Source organism: Saccopteryx bilineata, chromosome 7 (assembly GCF_036850765.1).
Source record: "Saccopteryx bilineata isolate mSacBil1 chromosome 7, mSacBil1_pri_phased_curated, whole genome shotgun sequence".
Taxonomy (NCBI): Eukaryota; Metazoa; Chordata; class Mammalia; order Chiroptera; family Emballonuridae; genus Saccopteryx; species Saccopteryx bilineata.
The window spans coordinates 82027482-82047645 of record NC_089496.1 but is presented as its reverse complement, the minus strand read 5'-3'; the positions used below and the strand labels follow the sequence as shown (position 1 = coordinate 82047645).

Below are 20164 nucleotides of genomic sequence, written 5' to 3'. Positions count from 1 at the left end.
CCCGAGGTTGCCAGCTTGAGCGCAGGCTCATCTGGTTTGAGCAAAAGCTCTCCAGCTTGGACCCAAGGTCGCTGGCTCGAGCAAGGGGTTACTCGGTCTGCTGAAGGCCCACGGTCAAGGCACATATGAGAAAGCAATCAATGAACAACTAAGGTGTTGCAATGAAAAACTGATGATTGATGCTTCTCATCTCTCTTCGTTCTGTCTATCCCTCTCTCTGACTCTCTCTTTGTCCCTGTAAAAAAAAAAAAAAAAATTTTTTTTAAATTTATATAAGTTTCAAGTGTGCAATTCTATAAGATATCATTTATATATTGCATTGGGTGTCCACCACCCAAAGTCAAGTCTTCTGATGACTTCTTTATGTTTTTTAAAAATATTTAGAGAGTTTATTCAAATGGAAGAAGCTTAAATCAGACAGATCTGAAAATATTAGAAATCTATAGACAATAGAAAGTGAAGATAAAATAGCCAATTCTTTATGAATATTTCCAGCTAAGGATTTATACAAATACATACTTACCATTTTCATTTATACATACATGACATGATGATTCTGGCAAAATGAGCCCAGAGATACTAAAAATACTCTCAAATCTTAAATATGGTATGCAATAAGTGTTTAAAATTAATTTTTTTTTAATAAATTTTTATTAATGGTAATGGGATGACATTAATAAATCAGGGTACATATATTCAAAGAAAACATGTCTAGGTTATTTTGTCATTAAATTATGTTGCGTACCCCTCGCCCAAAGTCAGATTGTCCTCCGCCACCCTCTATCTAGTTCTCTGTGCCCCTCCCCCTCCCCCTAACTCTCTCCCTCCCTCCCTCCCATGTCCTCCCTCCCCCCACCCCTGGTAACCACCACACTCTTGTCCATGTCTCTTAGTCTCATTTTTTATGTTCCACCAATGTATGGAATCATGTAGTTCTTGTTTTTTTCTGATTTACTTATTTCACTCCTTATAATGTTATCAAGATCCCACCATTTTGCTGTAAATGATCTGATGTCATCATTTCTTATGGCTGAGTAGTATTCCATAGTGTATATGTGCCACATCTTCTTTATCCAGTCTTCTATTGAAGGGCTTTTTGGTTGTTTCCATGTCTTGGCCACTGTGAACAGTGCTGCAATGAACATGGGGCTACATGTGTCTTCACGTATCAATGTTTCTGAGGTTTTGGGGTATATACCCAGTAGAGGGATTGCTGGGTCATAAGGTAGTTCTATTTGCAGTTTTTTGAGGAACCACCATACTTTCCTCCATAATGGTTGTACTACTTTACAGTCCCACCAACAGTGAATGAGGGTTCCTTTTTCTCCACAGCCTCTCCAACATTTGCTATTACCCGTCTTGTTGATAATAGCTAATCTAACAGGGGTGAGGTGGTATCTCATTGTAGTTTTGATTTGCATTTCTCTAATAACTAATGAAGCTGAGCATCTTTTCATATATCTGTTGGCCATTTGTATCTCTTCCTGGGAGAAGTGTCTGTTCATGTCCTCTTCCCATTTTTTTATGGGATTGTTTGTTTGTTTGTTGTTGAGTTTTATGAGTTCTTTGTAAATTTTGGATATTAGGCCCTTATCTGAGCTGTTGTTTGTAAATATCATTTCCCATTTAGTTGGCTGTCTGTTTATAAAATTAATTTTTTTAGAGAGAAAAACATTGACTTGCTCTTCCACCCATTTATACATCTATTGGTTGCTTTTGTATGCGCCCTGACTGAGAATTGAATGCACTACCTTGGCACGTTGGGACCTTGCTCTAACCAACTGAGCCACTGGGCGAGAGCCTAGAATAAGTTGTCTTTTATTAATTGAAAGGGAAAGATGTTTTATTTCATTTTTTTGTTATTTTTACTTCTTAGAAATTAGTGATTGATTTTACAGAGAGAAGAAGGGAGGGTGAAAGACACATCAACCTGTTCTTATATGTATCCTGACTGGTGATCAAACCCCACAACCTTTGGATATGGGGAGGATGTTCTAACCAACTTAGCATCCTGCCAGGGCCTGGAGTAATTTCTAAGAACATTCTACATGAATGGAAACCCCTGAATTAATTCCATAATTTTATCATGCCAGAATCATGGTTTTAATATCTTTAAATTGATATTGGTATCATACTAATTGGTTTATTAATAATTAAGGCATTTTGTATACACGGTGCCTAAATGTGGACAAAAACTATTAGTTGTTTAAACTTACAAAGTCTTTTTTCTTTCTTTTTTTTTTTTTTTTTTTTTTTGAGAGAGAGGCACACACACACACAGAGGGACAGACAGGGACAGAAAGACAGGAAGGAAAAGAGATAAGAAACATAAATTCGGCCCTGGCCGGTTGGCTCAGTGGTAGAGCGTCGGCCTAGCGTGCGGAGGACCCGGGTTCGATTCCCAGCCAGGGCACACAGGAGAAGCGCCCATTTGCTTCTCCACCCCTCCGCCACACTTTCTTCTCTGTCTCTCTCTTCCCCTCCCGCAGCCAAGGCTCCAGTGGAGCAAAGATGGCCTGGGCGCGCTGGGGATGGCTCTGTGGCCTCTGCCTCAGGCGCTAGAGTGGCTCTGGTCGCAACATGGCGACGCCCAGGATGGGCAGAGCATCGCCCCCTGGTGGGCAGAGCATCGCCCCTGGTGGGTGTGCTGGGTGGATCCCGGTCGGGCGCATGCGGGAGTCTGTCTGACTGTCTCTCCCTGTTTCCAGCTTCAGAAAAATGAAAAAAAAAAAAAAAGAAACATAAATTCTTCATTTCGGCACCTTAGTTGTTCATTGATTGCTTTCTCCTATGTGCCTTGACCGGGGGCTCCAGCTGAGCCAGTGACCCCTTGCTCAAGCTAGCGACCGTGTGCTCAAGCCAGTGACCTTAGGCTTCAAGCCAGCAAACTTTTGGCTCAAGTCAGCGACCATGGAGTCATGTCTATGATCTCACACTCAAGCTGGATGAGCCTGCACTCAAGCCAGCATCGTTGGGGTTACGAACCTGAATCTTCAGCATCCCAGGCCAATGGTCTGTCCACTGCACCACTTCCTGGTCAGGCAGCATAACATATATTCTTATGCAGAATTGCATTAAGGTCCAGTAGTTCTTAAACAGTTATACCAAATAACCATATAAATCCCAATGCATTTTTTTATTATTACATGGAAAGCAGGGAGGCAGAGAGACAAATGCCCACTAACACCCCAACAGGGATCCACATACCAAGTGCTCTATGGAGCAATTCTCTGCCCATCTGGGGCTTGCTCCATTGCTCAGCAACTGAGCTGTTTTAGCACTTGAGGAGGTCATGGATCCACAGAGTCTGGAGTCAACTTGCTCAGGCCATTCGAGACATGGCTGCAGGAGTGGAAGAGAGAGAGAGAGAAAGAGGAGGAGGAGGAGGAAGGGGTGGAGAAGCAGATAGTTGCTTCTCCTATATGCCCTGACCATGAATAGAACCCGGGACTTCTACACACTGGGCCAACTCTCTACCACTGAGCCAACTAGCCACAGCCACGTAAACAGTCTTTAAGACTTTATTCATTTTAGAGAAGAAAGAGAGTGGGGGAAGGAGCAGGAAGCATCAACTCCCATATGCCTTGACTGGGCAAGCCCAGGGTTTCAAACCAGAGACCTCAGCATTCCAGGTTGACACTTTATCCACAGGTCAGGCTCACGTGAACAATCCTTATAGCACACTTTCACCTCATTGAACTTGAAGCTGCTCCTTTCGGATATTTTTCCTCTTCAATATAAAGTAGATTGTTAGGCATTTTAGTATCTTCATTATATGGATTTTAAAAAAGGTTTTGATTTCTTTCACAGTTCACAGTTTTTTGATGAGACATTTTTTGGAAGTCAAATAGTTCAGGGATGTTTTGAATCACCAAATGTTCTTTAATAGGTGAAGTTTGTCAATGCAACTGTAACAAATAAGCATCGACATCCTTAGCCATATTATCAATATATCCTGAAACCAATGTAAGATGGTTTTCTTCCCACAATCCCAAATGGGAATATTGACATCATTTACGATTTCTGTTTGAGATGATAGTTCTGACCTCCACCTTTTTATGACTGTCTGAAGCCAGTTTAAACCAGCTATAATAAAGTCTTCAGACTGGCTTTTAAGCAATGACTTTGCTAGGGACAACAAATCTACACGGTGGCCAAGCGAGATGCCTTGTATTTCTTCCTGTAAACTATTGGTGAGTACAAGAAGGCAACCCTCCACCACCCCAAGGTCTTCTATCATCAAATAAACTACAAATTCACTTCTATTTCCAGAAAGTTAAAGCCACATTCAATCTCAGATTCTTGGTGAACAAAACCTGTGCCTTGTTTCATGCTCTCAGAAACTTCAGGGAAAGAAACCCCACCATTTCGATGATGGGCTTTCTGTCTGTCAAGAACCAGAATCAGCCTGACCAGGCGGTGGCGCAGTGGATAGAGCATTGGACTGGGATGTGGAAGACCCAGGTTCGAGACCCCGATGTCACCAGCTTGAGCACGAGCTCATCTGGGTTGAGCAAAAAAAGCTCACCAGCTCGGACCTAAGGTCCCTGAGCAAGGGGTCACTCGGTCTGCTGAAGGCCCACGGTCAAGGCACATATGAGAAAGCAATCAATGAACAACTAAGAAGAACTGCAACAAGAAACTGATGATTGATGCTTCTCATCTCTCTCCATTCCTGTCTGTCTGTCCCTATCGATCCCTCTCTCTGACTCTCTCTCTGTCCCTGTAAATTAATTAATTAATTAATTAATTTAAAAAAAAAAAGAACCAGAATCACTGGAGTTAAGCAAATATGTCCGACTCTCATGGTGTAATTTTTCAGGCAGGTGGACTGCACAAGCCATTTTATTCTCTTTACTTGCCGTGTCACAGCCCCGACTTCTAGGGGGCTGTTTCTTTCTGTAACAAGGCTTTGGAAAAGGAGATGACCTTTCTGTGGTACAGCACCTTACATAGTTTATCTGAGCTGTTCACAGCTTGTCTTACTATTCTATTTATGTAAGTAGTCAGCTGTTTGGCAGATTTCTTAACCTCCTTCATGTTCTTATTAGTGAAATTAAAGATCCTTTTTCTGGGAAGATCAATGGAATGATCCTCAATATTACTACAAAAGTTTCATTTTTTATCATTTTAGGTTTTAAATGTCATAATCTCTTGAATAGCAGCACTCAGCCTAGCCCTGTTGCTGATGAACGGCTCCTGGAAGCCAGAGAGTTCCTTGGCTTCGGGGTAAACCCCACTCAGGGCCATTCAAATGTGACTGTCTGCAATTTATTATTATTATTTTTATTATTATTTATTGATTTTAGCCAAAGAGGAAGGGAAAGAGAGAGAGAGAAAGACAGGAATATTAATCCATTCCTGTACATGCCCTGACCTGGTTTGAAACCAGCAATTTCTGCACTTCAGGCTGATGCTCTAACCAACAGAGCTATCTGGGCAGGGCTTATATTTTATCTTTATTTTTTTCAAGAGAGAGAAAGAGAAACATCAACTCAAGGTTGTCTCATTTTAGTTGTTTATTAATTACTTCTCATAGGTGCATTGACTGTCACACTGGTAACTCTAGAAATCTAAAGGAAAAAATATATTATGGATGTTTTTAAAAACCTTTGCAAATGCACTGATAAAATAATTTATAATCGTTTGAAACACGGCTGGGTCCTGGTATATTTCTATCCTCCCAATCAGGCTCCCTATTATCCCATGCACATTTCACATACTGACCCCCGCACCATTCGCAACCCTAAACCCTCCTTTCTCAGGGTGGAGACAGCAGAGGCTGTCTGTAAACACATGTCAAGCATGGGGTCACTTTTTCATTCTGACCTGACCCTGTTCTTGAGCTGGAAAATTTAGTGCAGTGACAGACTCATCTGAAACATGCACCTGGTCAGAGAGGGACCCCAGAGGCCGCTGCTGTGCCCAGTGCCCCCGCCTCCCTTCCGGCCTCACAGGAACGCCGGAGCCTCAGTGACCTAGAACACACTGTTTGAAACTACAGTGAAGATTCCGCAAGGTAAACCTGGTTAGGACATTCACCAGACTGGCCTGCTTTTCTGTGCATCACACACTTGCAGGAGGGGTGTGAGGCTTCAGCCTGCACCCTTTCTGACCACCTGTCTGCCTCTTGGTTCTGAGGGTGAAGAGACCTGAGTTGTGCTGCGGGAGCCCGTGCACAGTGGCAGCTGCAGGCTCTCCTCCAGCCGGGAGGTGGGGGAACACTCTGTTGTTTGGGACTACAAACCGACAGGGTTTTTACAGTTTAGATTTTTGGAGGACAGAGGTGTGGGGAACTGGCAGTAAACTGACAATCTGCCCAACCCCCCACCTCACTTACTTAGTGAAGTTGCGAAAGACCATTTTTTCCCACGCTTCCATGTTAGCTGTGGTGCTGGATTGTTTGTACTCGTCCTATCCTCCATGTCCCTCAGGAAGACTGGAGGCAGTTTTCTCTTTATCCTTTGTTTTGTGAAGTTAAGATGTTATGTATGGTGGGGATCTTTTGCACTTGGGAGAATTCTAAGGTTGCCTTGGAAATGTGACTTTGCTTTAATGATCTCTTTGATTATGCTAATGACCTCATTTTGCCCTATAAATAAAGCTTTTTTGCAAGCTATCTTCTGCATTGTAAAGAGTCCTCTTGAGCCCATTCTTTTCTCTCTTTAAACCTATTTTCTTAATTCCATGCCATTCCCACTCAGGACCTAAAATTACTAGCTGTGCTGGTTTGCAGCAAGTAGGTTTGCTTGGACAGGGACCCTAAGGAAGGAAAAACTAAACTAAAGGCAGGTGATGGAACTCCCCAGGTGCACACAGTAAATAAAAATTTTGAGTAGAGTTTTGGGGGAGAGTATAATTGGGAGTAATAAATTATAGAACAGTTAGGGTCAAAAGTAAGGAACCTTTTTCTTTTTGTACAAATGTTTTTATTTGAGGAGAAGCTGTTTATTTAGAGTGAGCTAGAAATAGAGGGATGTAAATTGGAGAAGACCTTGGAGTCTGAGGATGACTCGGGAAATAATGAGTGTGTCGTGGCTATGGCCGCCTTAACCTTTGCGCCTCCGCCACCCTCTGCTCTTTCTTACGCTTATCAGGTTGCTCCCAGGGTTTTTGTTTCAGAACTTTGGAGATTCCCCTCCAACAAGCTTTAGATCAGGCTTGAGATATAGGGAATTACATCAGAATATGCACTGATATTGGGCCTTTATACATGCAAGGTCTGGTTATTGCCACAGCATTTCAGGGAGGCCTCCAGGACAATACTTTGATAAACGGCAAAACAAACAAAGGAAGGAAGGTCGGGGAAGCACTTCTGCCTGTGGATCTTGTTTCCAATGTGGGGTAGAACATTTTGCTAGAAACTGCCCTACTCTCCCTGGATATCAGTTTCAGCCTCTCCTTCAAGGGCAGCCAGCTCCAAAAGCTCCGGACCTCTGCTCACTCTGCAGGAGAGGAAAACATTGGGTGAATAAATGTAAATCTAAGTATACTGACCAAGGGCAGGTGATTCAGAGAAGTGAACAACGGAGCCTTCCCTGGCCCCGTCAAGTTAGTTTGCCACTCAGTTAAAATTGAGGTAGAGAAGGCCCTGGCCAGTTGGCTCAGTGGTAGAGCGTCGGCCTGGCGTGCAGAAGTCCCGGGTTTGATTCCCGGCCAGGGCACACAGGAGAAGCGCCCATCTGCTTCTCTACCCCTCCCCCTCTCCTTCCTCTCTGTCTCTCTCTTCCCCTCCTGCAGCGAGGCTTCATTGGAGCAAAGATGGCCCGGGCGCTGGGGATGGCTCCTTGGCCTCTGCCCCAGGTGCTAGAGTGGCTCTGGTCGCAACAGAGCGACACCCCGGAAGGGCAGAGCATCGCCCCCTGGTGAGCAGAGTGTCGCCCCCTGGTGGGCGTGCCAGGTGGATCCCGGTCGGGCGCATGCGGGAGTCTGTCTGACTGTCTCTCCCCATTTCCAGCTTCAGAAAAAAAATTAAAAAATTAAAAAAAATTGAGGTAGAGAAATCTCAACATAGTCGACCTGAACTGCCAATTGCAGCTGCTATTGGAATTCTTTTTTTTCTTTTTGTATTTTTCCGAACCTGGAAACAGGGAGGCAGTCAGACAGACTCCCACATGCGCCTGACCGGGATCCACCCGGCATGCCCACCAGGGGGCAATGCTCTGCCCATCTTGGGGCATCGCTCAGCTGCAATCAGAGCCATTCTAGCACCTGAGGCAGAGGCCACAGAGCCATCCTCAGCGCCCAGGGAAACTTTGCTCCAGTAGAGCCCCTGCTGCGGGAGGGGAAGAGAGAGACAGAGAGGAAGAATAGGGGGAGGGGTGGAGAAGCAGATGGGTGCTTCTCCTGTGTGCCCTGGCTGGGAATCGAACCCGGGACTCCTGCACACCAGGCCAACGTTCTACCACTGAGCCAACCAGCCAGGGCAGAATTTAAGAATAAATAGGAGACTCAGGAAAGGTATAGCTTTTCCTATTATTGTCTGATTTTCTTTAATGTTTTAGCTATAATCCTCTGAACCAGTGGTCCCCAACCCCCAGGCCGCAGACTGGTACCAGTCAGTAGGCCATTTGGTACCGGTCTGCAGAGAAAGAATAAATAACTTACATTATTTCTGTCTTATTTATATTTATATTTAAGTCTGAACGATGTTTTATTTTTTTTAAATGACCAGATTCCCTCTGTTATATCCATCTAAAACTCACTCTTGACGCTTGTCTCGGTCATGTGATACATTTATCCATCCCACCCTAAAGGCTGGTCTGTGAAAATATTTTCTGACATTAAACTGGTCCATGGCCCAAAAAAGGTTGGGGACTACTGCTCTGAACTATCATTTTGTTTCTCTCCTATTCTTTTCCTGGAAATTTGGGCAAGGGACTCATGGTGGATTTAATTACAAAATATCCCAGCAGCTGCCAAGTAAATTTTACTTGGGAAAATTTTTTTTTTTTTTCATTTTTCTGAAGCTGGAAACAGGGAGAGACAGTCAGACAGACTCCCGCATGCGCCTGACCGGGATCCACCCAGCATGCCCACCATGGGGCGACGCTCTGCCCACCAGGGGGCGATGCTCTGCCCATCCTGGGCGTCGCCATGTTGCGACCAGAGCCACTCTAGCACCTGAGGCAGAGGCCACAGAGCCATCCCCAGCACCCGGGCCATCTTTGCTCCAATGGAGCCTTGGCTGCGGGAGGGGAAGGGAGAGACAGAGAGGAAAGCGTGGAGGAGGGGTGGAGAAGCAAATGGGCGCTTCTCCTGTGTGCCCTGGCCGGGAATTGAACCCGGGTCCTCTGCACGCTAGGCCGACGCTCTACCGCTGAGCCAACCGGCCAGGGCGGGAAAATTTTTATTTGGATCCATCTTTAGTCCCTCTGTCAAAAATGCCCTGACCGAGATCAGGCTGGCATCATTCTAATCTGGTTGTGCTCTGAAATCCCAGTTTTCTCTCTGGTTTGTCTGATTCTTGTTTCTGTTTAGTCTTTGTTTAATGTTGTCTAAAATGTGTCTGTTTTTAAGGCCTGAATTAAGTTCTTGCATACAAAAATTGGAAATGCCAGTTCTAATATTGAAAAAATAAAATGGTTTCATCCCTACATTTTTTGCTTTAAAATTGGAACTTGTAAGGAGCGCTCATTTAAATTTAAACAGAATGGAATGTGGATCCTAAAGACTTGCTAATTTGGTTGATGCTTTATAAGGAGTATTCAACTCAGGTATTAGGATTAATCAAAGTTATGTGTTATACTTGTATTTCTGTCTTGTAAATTGTCTTGTTTATGTGTAAAGACGCTCTCAGGTCTGTGAAACAAAGGAACTAAGCAAAATTAAGCAGGGCCCTGATAAGTCATTTCAAGAATTTGTCTCAAGCTGCTTCAGGCAGTTAGCTGCTTGTCAGGTCACACCCTGCAAAAGGGTGCCCGAGGAAATCAGGGATTTGGCTCCATGGATGCTGCCTATTGGATTCAAAAAATAGGTCAGGAGCACCCTGAAATGGACTTAACAGTAAGCAACATTTTTTTTTCTTTCTTGGCTCACTCATGAAGCAGTCACCAAGCTGTGAAGCTTAGGGCAAAGTAAATTTCCCTAATAAACAGTAAATAAAGCTCTAAGTTTTTTTTACAATGGAAGGAAAATGAAGGTCATACTGGATTTTTTCAGCCTTATGTGCTCTCTAGATTGCCTGTTAATCAATTGGGTTGAAATGTTTTGAAAAATATGGAAGTGTTACTTGGAAAAGCATTTACTATATTTTGTCAGACTTTTGGTATTAACCTGAGGACAGGTATTTCCTTATAATCCTCAGGGTCAAGGAATTGTAAAGCGTGCCCAGCAAATGTTTAAAGGTCAATTATAAAAAATTTAAAAAAGGGGAGTCACTGTGATAAGATGCCAAGAAACTACAAAACTTAGCATTAGCAATGCCTTTTTAAAGAGAAAAAGTCAGGCCTCTTACCCCCTCCATTCTGTGGAGAAAGGAAAGAGAAGATTGCAGGAGGAAGGGCTTGCAAGGGCAACTGGGTCAGCTAAGTCATAATTTAACTACAGAGCAAAGAAGATAGAACTTATCTGAAAATCCCTTCCTCTTCTCTTTCCTTAAAAGACTTTAGAAAAGAATGTTTCTGTATCTTAATTAAGAATTACTACACTCTGACTCACTCTCCTGTCCTAAAGTCATGAGAGTGACATATACCTCTAGACAAAGGAATCACAAGCCCCTCCTTACCCACCCCAACCGGTACATGATTTTGTCTATAAAAGCAGGCTCAGAACTGTATTGGGGCCTACATGATTTGGGATTGTGCTCCATCTACCTAACCAGCTAATAAACTCCTCTTCTGAAATTTTCCTGTAACTTGGGTGTTTTTGTGGAACTCACTAGTCACTTTACAATATCATGCCCTGGAACTCCTGCAAATCTTATTATTTTTTTAATTTATTTTTATTTTTTTACAGAGACAGAGAGTGAGTCAGAGAGAGGGATAGACAGGGACAGACAGACAGGAAGGAAGAGAGATGAGAAGCATCAATCATTAATTTTTTGTTATGCGTTGCAACACCTTAGTTGTTCATCGATTGCTTTCTCATATGTGCCTTGACCGCGGGCCTTCAGCAAACCGAGTAACCCCTTGCTGGAGCCAGGGACCTTGGGTTCAAGCTGGTGGGCTTTTGCTCAAACCAGATGAGCCTGCACTCAAGCTGGCAACCTCGGGGTCTCAAACCTGGGTCCTCTGCATCCCAGTCCAACAGTCTATCCACTGCGCCACTGCCTGGTCAGACTGCAAATCTTCTTTATCATGCTTTTTACTTTAAAATTTTTTGAATGCTGATGTACAAGGCCATTTAGTGGCCAAGAGATTCTGGAATCCAACAAGGAAAGCCTTCCCTTAAGTGCGATGGAGGGATTCGCTCACAAGAATCTGGCAAGGACCAGACCTTGTTCTCTTATGGGGCCAAGGATATGTGTGTGTTTTCCCTCAGTCTGCTGAGGTTCCTTGGTGAGTTCTGAACATTTGGTGAGACACCATGAGCAAAGATGAGAGACTCACTTCACAAGACCAACTATATAAGGCTTATTTTACTCTGCTCTCATCCCTTTCTCTGTCAAACCTGTTCCATCTATTAAATCCTCTTAGTGGAATTCTGAGGTCACCGGTTCAAAACCCTGGGTTTACCTGGTCAAGGCACATATGGGAGTTGATGCTTCCTGCTCCTCCCCCCTTTCTCTCTCTCTCAATCTCAATCTCTCTCTCTCTCTCTCTCCTCTAAAATGAATAAATAAATAAAAAATTCTCTTAGTATACTCCAAACCTCTTTCTCCTGCAAATTCCTACCCTCTTTCATTTGATCCAGCTGATCATTCTGTCTTTCTGTCTTTTTCCAATCAGCTCCAGATATGCGGAAAAAGTTTATATAGGCAGAGGAGGATCCTCAAACCCCTCAAGGAGATCTCCTGAGTGTGGCTTTTAAGGTCTATAATGACTGAGAGGAACAGGAAAAGGCAGACAGACTCAAAGAGATCAAGCAAAATACCAGTTCTTGGCATATGCCCTTAAAGACTCCAATGCCCCTAAGGCAGTGGTACCCAACCTTTTTTGGGCCACGGACCGGTTTAATGTCAGAAAATATTTTCACAGACCGGCCTTTAAGGTGGGACGGATAAATGTATCACGTGACTGAGACAAGCATCAAGAGTGAGTCTTAGATAGATGTAACAGAGGGAATCTGGTCATTTTTTAAAAAATAAAACATTGGGCCCTGGCCGGTTGGCTGAGTGGTAGAGCATCGGCCTGGTGTGTGGGGGACCCAGGTTCGATTCCTGGCAAGGGCACATAGGAGAAGCACCCATTTGCTTCTCCACCCCCCCTCCTTCCTCTCTGTCTCTCTCTTCCCCTCCCACAGCCAAGGTTCCATTGGAGCAAAGATGGCCCGGGTGCTGGGGATGGCTCTGTGGCCTCTGCCCCAGGCACTAGAGTGGCTCTGGTCGCGGCACAGCGACGCCCCAGAGGGGCAGAGCATCGCCCCCTGGTGGGCAGGGTGTCGCCCCTGGTGGGCGTGCTGGGTGGATCCCGGTCGGGTGCATGCGGGAGTCTGTCTGACTGTCTCTCCCCATTTCCAGCTTCAGAAAAATAAAAAAATAAAAAAAATTAAAAAAAAACACTGTTCAGACTTAAATATAAATAAAATGGAAATAATGTAAGTTATTTATTCTTTCTCTGCGGACCAGTACCAAGTGGCCCACAGACCGGTACCAGTCCTTGGCCTGGGGGTTGGGGACCACTGCCCTAAGGGACCTCACAAGACTCCATCATGGCCCTGCTTCAAGAGTGGAAAGGAAGGTCATTGGGTTAAAGCCTGCCTGGCTTCTCAGTCCCTGCCAGGAGCATGCTCTTGCTGTGGGAAAAAGGGACTCTAGAAGATAGGCTTCCCCCTTGCTCCTCCAAGGGAGGGTTCAGTCTCTTCCAGCCCTACCCCAGCCACCTCTGACCTAACCTTGCCCAGCCTGCTGGGACTTGCCACTGAAGACTGAATGTTCCCAGGGCTGTCAGCCCCATCTCACATCACCATGGACGAGCCTAGGGTAATCATCCAAGTAGCAAATAAGCCGATTTTATTTCTTATAGACACAATGGCTACTTACTCTGCCTTGCCTGAATATCCAAGTTCTGCTCATCCTTCAAAGACCTCTGTTGTGGGTGTTGATGGTCTTGTTTTCTTCCCCGTTTGCCTTGTCTAATACATAGTGTCTCCTTTACACACTCTTTTCTCCTCCTGCCTCAATGCCCCATGCCTATTTTAGGCTGTGACACACTCTCCAAATTCAGAGCCTCTCTCTCTCCTTTTTGCCCACTTCTGTTACAAATTTAACTCTACCAGCATAGTGAATCCCAAGGTTCTCTTCACACCACCTCATGGCTGCAAAACTCCAGGAAAAGGCCTCCTGGTTTCACCTCTCCAGGTTAAAGAAAACAGAAGCTCCATCTCCATACATGCTGCAGATGACCCTTCCAGTCTACCTGAATCATTGCCAGAGTCCAGAATTGACATTAAGCTTGAGACAAAAGCTTAATGTGCTAGAAGCAGTGGTCTTTAGGACTTAGATGCTAGCTGCAGAGTGTGGAAATGTGACAACAGTTCCAGTGCCATGTAGACTTTTCCTGAAAGTGTGTGACTCCTGCTTCTTGGGACAGTTCTCAGACAGAAGTGGGGTTGGGTTGCATTTACAGGTAATGTGAAGTGGTGATAGTGTCAACATGGACTTGGTGAAATTGCATTAACATATTAAGGACACTCAGAGCTGCAAAGACTCCACTATAGATCCTGCTGTATTGACTAAGATTTGCTTGATAATCTAAAAGGCTTTTATCCCTTCATTGTATTAAGACACTTGTTTTGGTATCTGTTAGCATTGACTATATTAATTTTGTATTTATTTTATATTTTTCCAGTCTGCCTCCAAATGGGAACATGGGAAATCAGATGAATATAAATCACAGCACACGAATTGAAGTTAAAAAATAGAAAAGTGGCCCAGGCCGGTTGGCTCAGTGGTAGAGCATCGGCCTGGCGTGCCGGAGTCCCGGGTTCGATTCCCGGCCAGTGCACACAGGAGAGGCACCAGTTTGCTTCTCCACCCCTCCCCCTCTCCTTCCTCTCTGTCTCTCTCTTCCCCTCCTGCAGCCACAGCCGAGGCTCCACTGGAGCAAAGTTTGCCCGGGCGCTGAGGATGGCTCCATGGCCTCTGCCTCAGGCGCTGGAATGGCTCTGATTGTGGCAGAACGACGCCCCAGAGGGGCAGAGCATCGCCCCCTGGTGGGCATGCCAGGTGGATCCCGGTTGGGTGCATGCAGGAGTCTGTCTGACTGCCTCCCCATTTCCAACCTCAGAAAAATACAAAAAAAAAAATAGAAAACAGGAGTATGTTGGGAACCATAAGCCGACAGGGTCTTTGCGGTTTAGATTTTTGGGGGACAGAGGTGTGGGAAACTGGCAGTAAACTGACAATCTGCCCAACCCCCCACCTCACTTGCTTAGTGAAGTTGCTAGAGACCATGTTTCTCCACGCTTCCATGTTACCTGTGGTGCTGGATTGTTTGTACTCGTCCTATCCTCCACGTCCCTCAGAAAGACTGGAGGCAGTTTTCTTTTTATCCTTTGTTTTGTGAAGTTAAGATGTTATGTATGGTGGGGATTTTCTGCACTTGGGAGAATTCTAAGGTTACCTTGGAAGTGTGACTTTGCTTTAGTGATCTCTTTGATTATGCTAATGACCTCGTTTTGCCTTATAAAAAAAGCAGGTAGGGGGTTGGAGACTTGCTTTTTTTTTCCTTGTATTATTATTGAGATATTTTTCATACAAACAACTGTAAATCTAAGCCCCCCCCATATATTATATATAACATATAACTGTGTCCACAATACATTATTGAATAAAAAGAATGGATTATCAAATTGATTTATGGTACCATTTAGGTAAAATTGTATACATATGTGTGTGTGTGTGTGTGTGTGTGTGTGTGTGTGAGATAGGCAAAGAAGGGGTATGGAAATGTATGGCAAACTGGTTATAATGGTAATTAATTACAAAGCATAGGGATGTGGAATTTAATTTTCTGCCGTGATTATTTTGGCTTTTATCTCAACCAAAAAATAGTGTATAATAAAATATAATATTTACAAAATGCTATATGTTTTTGCAAATATGTATCTTAAAATAAATTAATCTTATTATATTGGTTTCACGTCACCTTTTAGGATAAGAGATCCCTATTTGAGTTTAGAATAACTGGTTCAATTTCCATGATTTGGTGTCATTATTTTGAAAACGTAATACAATTTTTGTTTTGCTTGTATAGCTCACACACACACACAGTTTTCTTATCTTCATGTTCTTTTTTTTTTCTTTTAATTTATTTATTAAATTTAATGCAGTGACATTGATAAATCAGGGTACATATGTTGAAAGAAAACATCTCTAGATTATTTTGACATTTGATTGTGCTGTGTACCCCTCCCCCAAAGTTAAATTGTCTTCTGTCACCCTCTATCTGGTTTTCTTGTGCCCCTCCCCTCCCCCCACCCCTCTCTCCTTCTTCGCCCCATCCCCCCTCTCCCCACCCCCCACCCCTGTTGCCATCACATTCTTGTTCATGTCTCTGAGTCTCATTTTTATATCCCTTCTATGTATGGATTCATCTAGTTCTTAGTTTTTTTCTGATTTACTTATTTCATTCTGTATAATGTTATCAAGGTCCATCCATGAGACTTGCTTTTTTGCAAGCTATCTTCTGCATTGCAAAGAGTCCTCCTGAGCCCATTCATTTCTCCCTTTAAGCTTATTTTCTTAATTCCACACCATTCCCACTCAGGACCTGGAATTACGAGCCACGCTGGTTCACTGCGCTTTGTCCTGAGCCTGGTGGCGATGACTGGAGGCGAGTGTGGGAGGCAGTGGGGGCCTCAACTTGGCCTTCCAGATAGCACTTTGAAAGGGGGACAGCAAAGCCGCTGGTCCAAAATGGGACAGCTTCGGGACGCCATGCCTGGGCCACATGCTCAACGACTTCTTGTATGAAATCTCTAATCAAACACACATTCCTTACCATTTACCTTCAGCTAAAAACCATAGCAAATGATAGGGAAACAAGAAAGGACAGCAGCTCTCCCAGGCTTTGCTACTTTACTGCTCTGATGCCGCATGCAGAGACCTAATGCACCGCACTCATAACATGCATTTATTTCACTACTCTATTCTTGTCGATGAAACACCAAAAATAGTACTTCACGGGCAATATTTGCTTTATAATGATGTATTTTAATAATTTTATTTTAACATATGCTGATTTCCTTAAATATATTTTGTTTAGAAGTCGATGTTAATTTACTTACCTTGGGCAAACTGCTGGAGGAACAAAAACCATACTTACCTTGCTGAAGGATTTGCTGATGTTCTTCACATCTAACTGGAGTATATTTCCAATAATGGGGAGCGGAGTGGGGCCCGGGGGCAGGTTCTGTTCCCCAGAGCTCCGTCTCCACAGTGAGAGGAGAAGGAAACAGGAGACAAAGAGCACCAGGAGCACAGCGAGGACCATTGTGCCCGTCTCTTCTTACTGAATCCACTAGGAGCTGAAAAGCCTATCTATCGCTAGACCACTCTGCTGCTCAGCATCTATGTGCCCCTTTGACTCATAGGCTCAGTGAGATCTATTTACGTTCTCTTTCTCCAAGAGACTTTGATCGCTTCTGCTCACCATTTCAGTGCCCCACTCAGGACCTTTGGTTTATTGGACTTGGAGTAGAGCCAAGCTACTGCTATTTATTTTGAAATACCACACGTGGTTGACTAACAGTGAAATAAATGTGGTGTATTTTTTGTTGTTGTTTGCTTATTCAATTTTATTTACTTTTCTGTTTGTTTTTGAGTAAGATAGGTGTGAAACCAGTATACACGGCCACCATCACAGTCACCTGGCCCATGCAGGTTCGCATTGGATTCAGACAGATAGTAATGAAACAATGGAGCCAAGAACTGGTGGGCCATTACCTTTAATCCTAGCTTGCACCCAGTGGGCAAGTAAAAACACACACTGAGCTCCAAAACCCACTCATTCAATGCTCACAAGGCTACTGATTTATTTGAGTTTTCCTAAAATCAAAGGTTTCTAGCTCACCAGATTTATTCATCTCTGTTCTCCATCTCCTTCCTTCTCCCTGCACAAACTCTGCACAAACTGGCCTCTCACTCAGCACTCCACCATCTTGGCTGCTTCTCCTGGCCTCCTCCACGTGGCCTTTTTCTGCTCTCCTCTCTAATGCTAACCTCAGGAACCGAGAGAGAGCAAGCTCCCGGTCTACCCCACTTTGTAGTGCAGAAATCAAAACCTTTAATCCAATATACAAAATAGGGACATCTCTAATACAAAGTCACTTATCTGAGGCATGATGGGACTGTACCACCCCACATCAAAAAGGGTGGGAAAGGCTTAATCCTAAAACCAAGCCCCAGGCTACAAGGATCCTTCCTGCCCACAGCCCACCCCCAACACACATTAATATCACCTGGGTGACAGCTTCCATGTAGGCAGCGCCATCTTTAACAAAGTGAGCATAATATATTTTACCTGCTCAACAATAGAGAAACAGACAGGAATATCAAACTGCTCCTGTTTGTGCCCTGACCAGGAAATTGACCTGGAAACTTCTGCACTCTGGGATGACACTCCAACCAACAAAGCTATCCAGCCAGGGTTTAATTTTTATTGATTTTTAGAGAGACAGAGAGAGGGGCGGGGGAAGGGAAACATTTGTTGTTCCACTCAGTCATGCATTTTTGGTTGCTTCCTGTGTGTGTGCCCTGACCAGGGATCAAACCCGCAACCTTGTTGTTTCGGGGAGACACTCTGAACAAACTGAGCTAAAAGACCAGGGTGTAAATGTTTGATTTTTTTAAAAATTGCTTGACATTCTGGATTCTCCGATTAATGGCCAGTTGAGAATTTATTACTTTGGGGGAATTTTTTATATATAAAAAATGTTAATCCTTTAATGGTTTATCAAACACTAGTATACATTGTCCTTGAAAATGAAAGCCTTTTGAAATATTTAGTGTACCGCCCTGGCTGGCTAGCTCAGTTGGTCAGAGCATTGTCCCAAAGCGCAGATGTTCCTCTCTCTCCTGTTCTTTACTTTCCTCTTTCCCAAATCAATAAAATAAACATTAGGAAAAGAAGAAGAAATATTTCAGTGTACCGTACTAATATCATAGCTAGGTAAATATAACCTATGGAACATAATTTATTAATCTTGAACATCCAAACGGCACCAACTAATTAGCAAAGTAAATTTACACACATTTTAACATCAAGCTCCACCCCCCCCCATACACACACACACAAAAAAAAAAAACTGAAAAAAGAAATTATTGATTTTTAGTTTTCAAATGGGGAAAGGAAAACTCAGAACAGGACACCCATCCAGTGTCACACAACTCAGAAGTCACAAAACTGAAATTGGAAATTATATATATTTTCTAATGCCTGATGTATAGTGCCCTATGGCTGTCTCAAGAACAATTCTAAGAAAATAAAAACAAACCCCCAAAACATTGGTTTCGGGGTGTGCACCCCACCGCGAGTTCATAAAATAACAGACTTCACGTTAAATAGAAGCCCCTGTTCGATCCAAGGATAAAAAGAGCCTAGATTCTCAAGAGAAGAACTGAAAGATGGAGATTCTCCCCCTCTCCATCTCCGTCACTGCAGAGGTGAGGCGTGCACAGGAAGTGAGGGGGAACCCAGGCCAGAGAATTTAGGGGAAGGCTTGAAAAACCAGTCACCTCTCAGTCACCACCAGACACAGCTGCTTCTGTTGCTTTATTGGCCTGTCATTGTCAGAAATAATGGAATGATGATGCACAAGGGAGAGAAATTTTATTTTATTTTTAATTTTATTTTATTGATTCTTAGAGCGGGGAGAGACAAAGAGAGAGAGAAAGGAGCACAAACTCATAGTTGCTTCATTTTAGTTCACTGATTTCTTCTACGTGCCTTGACCAGGCAGCCTAGGGTTTCAAACCAGTGACCTCAGTGTTCCAGATAGATGCTCTGTCCACTGTGCAACCACAGGTCAGGTTTTTTTATTTTACTTTTTAAATATAAATATATTTTAAATTTAAGAATACTCGATATACAATCTCATGTCATTTATATTAGTTTCAGGTGTACATTCAATGTATTTTTTGATTAGTTTCATTTAGAAAACCAGGAACTTGTCCTGAAAAAATTGTCCCTTGTGCCCTATAAGTCTGTGATCTTCTGGGATGCTCTGCTGGAGGTCAGGTCGGTCAAATCTAATAAGGCGACACCTTCATGAAGTACTGGGGTGGAGGACTAGGCTGCAGCTTGGACTTGTAGCCCCATATCCAGTGGGAGAAGAGATGTGACCTGGGCATCTCATCCTGGTCAGACGGGAGTCTGGTTATCCTGCTCCCCAAAGCCCAGTCCAACTAACTTCATAGCTGCTCCCAGGAGACTGACCCCAGGTCACTCATAGCAGGCAATTGCTTTCTCAGGACTTGAGTCAGACCAAGCCCGCCTCAGCTGGGCTGGCCTGGTGGCTTCTCTAAAACCTGGAAGTCCCAGGGTTGATGCTGCTCTGTGCCCTGCCCGGGGGGGGAGTGCCCGCAGCTGTGTGCTCGAGAGCACTGGCCACCAATCCCTTGGTGTCTCTCCTTGGCAGCAGGGACAAATGAGACATGGTTCCCAGGGCTGCCCAGACCAGAGTTGAAGGCTGGCACGTCCCCTGTCTGGGCCGCTGGGGCTGAGGCAAATGGGACTTAAAAGGAGCTCAAAGGCCCTGGCCGGTTGGCTCAGCGGTAGAGCGTCAACCTGGCGTGCGGGGGACCCGGGTTCGATTTCAGGCCAGGTCACATAGGAGAAGCGCCCATTTGCTTCTCCACCCCCACCTCCTCCTTCCTCTCTGTCTCTCTCTTCCCCTCCTGCAGCCAAGGCTCCATTGGAGCAAGGATGGCCCGGGCGCTGGGGATGGCTCCTTGGCCTCTGCCCCAGGCGCTAGAGTGGCTCTGGTCGTGGAAGAGCGACGCCCCAAAGGGGCAGAGCATCACCCCCTGGTGGGCGTGGTGGATCCCAGTCGGGCGCATGCG

The 20164-nt window shown here is 44.3% G+C and overlaps 1 protein-coding gene and 1 pseudogene across 1 annotated transcript in view; both read right to left on the bottom strand.

The window, feature by feature from the left end:
- Positions 1 to 16714, bottom strand: part of LOC136310722 (cytochrome P450 2C18-like) — a 56763-nt gene extending 40049 nt beyond the window's left edge. Inside the window, exon 1 of the mRNA XM_066239586.1 lies at positions 16428 to 16714. Coding sequence (XP_066095683.1) covers positions 16428 to 16595 — 168 coding nt within the window. The 5' untranslated portion in view covers positions 16596 to 16714. The remainder of the gene's footprint in view (positions 1 to 16427) is intronic.
- On the bottom strand, positions 3900 to 5148 carry LOC136310723 (KATNB1-like protein 1; annotated as a pseudogene).
- Positions 16715 to 20164: the final 3450 nt, after the last annotated feature.